The 3,127-nt window shown below is 40.2% G+C and overlaps 1 protein-coding gene across 1 annotated transcript; it reads right to left on the bottom strand.

The window, feature by feature from the left end:
- Positions 1-259: 259 nt before the first annotated feature.
- Positions 260-2,845, bottom strand: LOC146055762 (uncharacterized). Its single transcript, XM_083168315.1, has 5 exons — positions 2,833-2,845; positions 2,427-2,552; positions 2,095-2,202; positions 1,697-1,915; positions 260-1,489 (listed from the first exon to the last, which is right to left on the bottom strand). Exons 3-5 carry the CDS (start codon positions 2,189-2,191, stop codon positions 435-437), a joined length of 1,371 nt encoding a protein of 456 aa, XP_083024441.1. The 5' UTR covers positions 2,192-2,202; positions 2,427-2,552; positions 2,833-2,845; the 3' UTR covers positions 260-434.
- Positions 2,846-3,127: the final 282 nt, after the last annotated feature.

Genomic DNA, 3,127 nt, shown 5'->3' with positions numbered 1-3,127 from the left:
GATGTAACTCTTTCCAAATTAACAAATTGAAAATGATTATGATACTCAATAGCTCTGAAATTAGGATGGTGTCGCTCATACCTGTTAACAGCTTCTAAGTACACATCTCGCCGTCCTTCACCATTACCGGGTGGCGCACCCCCAGCTATGTCATTATGCATGGGCGTTGCGGGGTGTTCAACATTGTCAGGTGACGCAGCGTCACCCGGTAATGGTTGGTCCGGTGATTTGTCAGCCTGTGCATACGGGGTTGGGGGTGTGTCTCGCACCCTGTGTTGTTTACGCTTTCTCAGTCTGTATATGCATTTTAAAGCCTGTTTTATTTTCGAACGGCGAAATAAGTGTGAGATTTTGCACGGTACATTTGCTTTAATTCTTGGGACTTTTTTACACACATGTAAATTACGTTTCAATCCATAACCCACCATGCCTAGTCACGGATCCGTTTCAATTATCTCTGCAAAATGATACATGTTCGCTTTAATAAAATCCCTAGTCCTCACGGTCTCTGCTATATGGTTTGATGTTACATTCATGTACATTTCTACAAGTTCTTTAATGATCTCTGGCTTCTTTTTTGAACCATAAAGCTCATCTTTTATACGGTTCAACATGGTATTGACATTTCTACGCATGTACCCTATATGCTCACGCATCCTCCCCATGACCGCGTAGTATTGTATTTCCGCATCTTGTCCTAATTGTTCCACATTCTGACCCCCATCAACTATGTCTGTCGATACCACGGTCGGCGGGGCATCCGCACCGCCCGATGCGGTTGCCTCGCCGACCGTGGTAAAAACACTGGGCAGTTTTGTGTAATCATCACCCATTACTTTATCAGGGATTCCGGCTACAGATGTTACAGCCTCATCATCATTCTGTGGTGTATCTGAGACTGACTCTTCACTAGGGGTGATAAAAAATGTTTGACCATTTAAGTCCTCATCATTAGCGGATAATGTATCTGCAGGCGTGTTACTGACCACGCTTTGCGTTTCTGCAGTATGATGTTCCTGCGTGTCTGAAATCACGATGACATCATCATCCGTCAGCGGCGTGTATCTCTCTCTTGACAGTCGTAAAGTTTTACGAGTCTTCACAGTCTTTGTATTACCGGCAATGTCAATGTCGGATTCAGTAGGTGTTGCAGGTGTTGTAAATGCGTGCGGGTAATCCACATTACTCACGGTTGGCACTGTTTGTAATGCAATTCTTTTTCTCACGGGCCTACCTTCCGAATATTTCAATCTTCTTTTAAGGTCTGATAAATCGGCCTTGTTTTCTTGACCGACTCGACTTTTTGTAATTCTCCGCTTGCTTGGCTTGAAATCGTCGCGCTCGGTGGCCATGATCTCGGCCCTTGATACATTTTCTTGAAGTTGTGGGTCGATCACCGTTTTAGCTGATTCACCCCCATCCATTTCAGCATTGAGTGGTTGAGCAACCCCGGCCGCGGCTATCATTTTTGCGAATCGTCGCGGATCCGCTGTAAATAAAAAATAACAACGTTTTAGTTACACATTCGCTGACACTAAGACAACCGCTTTATAACACCTTCAGACCCGCCTCCCAAAACACCCAACCCATCCATGTCGGTTTTCATCTACACAGTCTGTTTAATACCTGTGGTTTCCATTTGTAAAGAACAGTGGTAAATGTTGTGCTATATAAGAAAACAAATAAATAAACATACACGGGTATTTGTCAAAGGTTTGCGCCGGCATGGTTCCTTTAAACAATGACCAGAAAGCTTGATCGCTGATCTGGGTTCTTTTTGCTCCTTTAGCCAATGTGCTGTTGGGTTGTTTGGCGTTTGATCCAACACTCGATGTCGGTTCTCTGTATCCGGATGGTCCCGCTTCACACGTATCGGCCCTAGGTACCGTAGGTTCATACCGGCTAGCTATGTCATCTGTAATACATATATTATCAATTAACGACACATTCGCCGACTTGAGAAAAAAAAAAAACGTCATTTAAGTCATGATAACAACAACTCCTGTGGACACTATTCATGATTTTGCGACGATATGCAACATTTAACACAAAAACACATTATAAAAACATCGCCAGCCAATCGTCAAAATTCACCTTGTATAGCCGGGGTCTGGTATAGCTGTTTATAGTGTTTTGCCGATGGTAAATTCCAGAGATCATCCATTATGTGTTCTGCATCAGATTTCGACATAATCGGCGATACTAACAGAGAACAAAAAACACATTAATATCACAGGCGGTATAAAAATGAATATAACAGGATATATATATATATATATATATATGAGTGAGAACGTGAGAGTTCGCGCGAGATAGCGTGAGAGAGAGAGAGAGAGAGAGAGAGAGACATATTTTTGGAAATAATAATATATCACATTTTTTTTAACATACATCACATTTTTTTTTGACGGCTTATGATCACCTACATTTTTGCGATTCGGACAAATCAGAGTATGCTGCGTATGGGTTTTCGAATGTCGTCAGATCCGGACCGACTGTGAAATCCGAACCATATGATCCAACTTCAGATGCGTCATTTGTGACATCTGAAACTGATTTATGGGATTAACAATTTAATAAAAAATAATATATACATAAAAAATAAAATAAAAATTAACACAACAATTTTGTAGAACGAAAAATACAATCAACACATGTAACATTTATACCAATAGGGCGCTTGTCTTAACAGATCCTGTGACTAACACAACTGAGCCTTGTAATAATAATTAACACCAACAACGTAACATTTATAAAACCTGTCAATAACCCCTGTGCCTTAACAAATCATGCCCCTAGCAACAACAATGTGTCTTTGGTCTGTAAACTTACATGTATTTGTCTGCTCATTCGACTGCTGTTGGAAGCTGGGTAAATCTTGAAAATCTCTGAGACTTATTTTATTTGCATTAATGGTTTTGTATTCCTTTCTCTGTAATAAATAATAATAAGTTGAAATAACAATACAATAAGATATTGTTAAACTATTGTAAATATCATATACACACCTGCATGTTGGTGTTTTGTTGATAGCTTAAGTTCAAAGTCAATTTCTGCAACAACCACTAGATGTCACTGTTGATAATAAAAGATATCTGTAAGTATCCATAACGAAATTTGCGTGCAC

Source organism: Crinia signifera, unplaced genomic scaffold (genome assembly GCF_055691185.1).
Source record: "Crinia signifera unplaced genomic scaffold, ASM5569118v1 HAP2_SCAFFOLD_601, whole genome shotgun sequence".
NCBI classification, from domain to species: Eukaryota; Metazoa; Chordata; class Amphibia; order Anura; family Myobatrachidae; genus Crinia; species Crinia signifera.
This window is presented reverse-complemented; position numbering and strand designations above follow the sequence as displayed.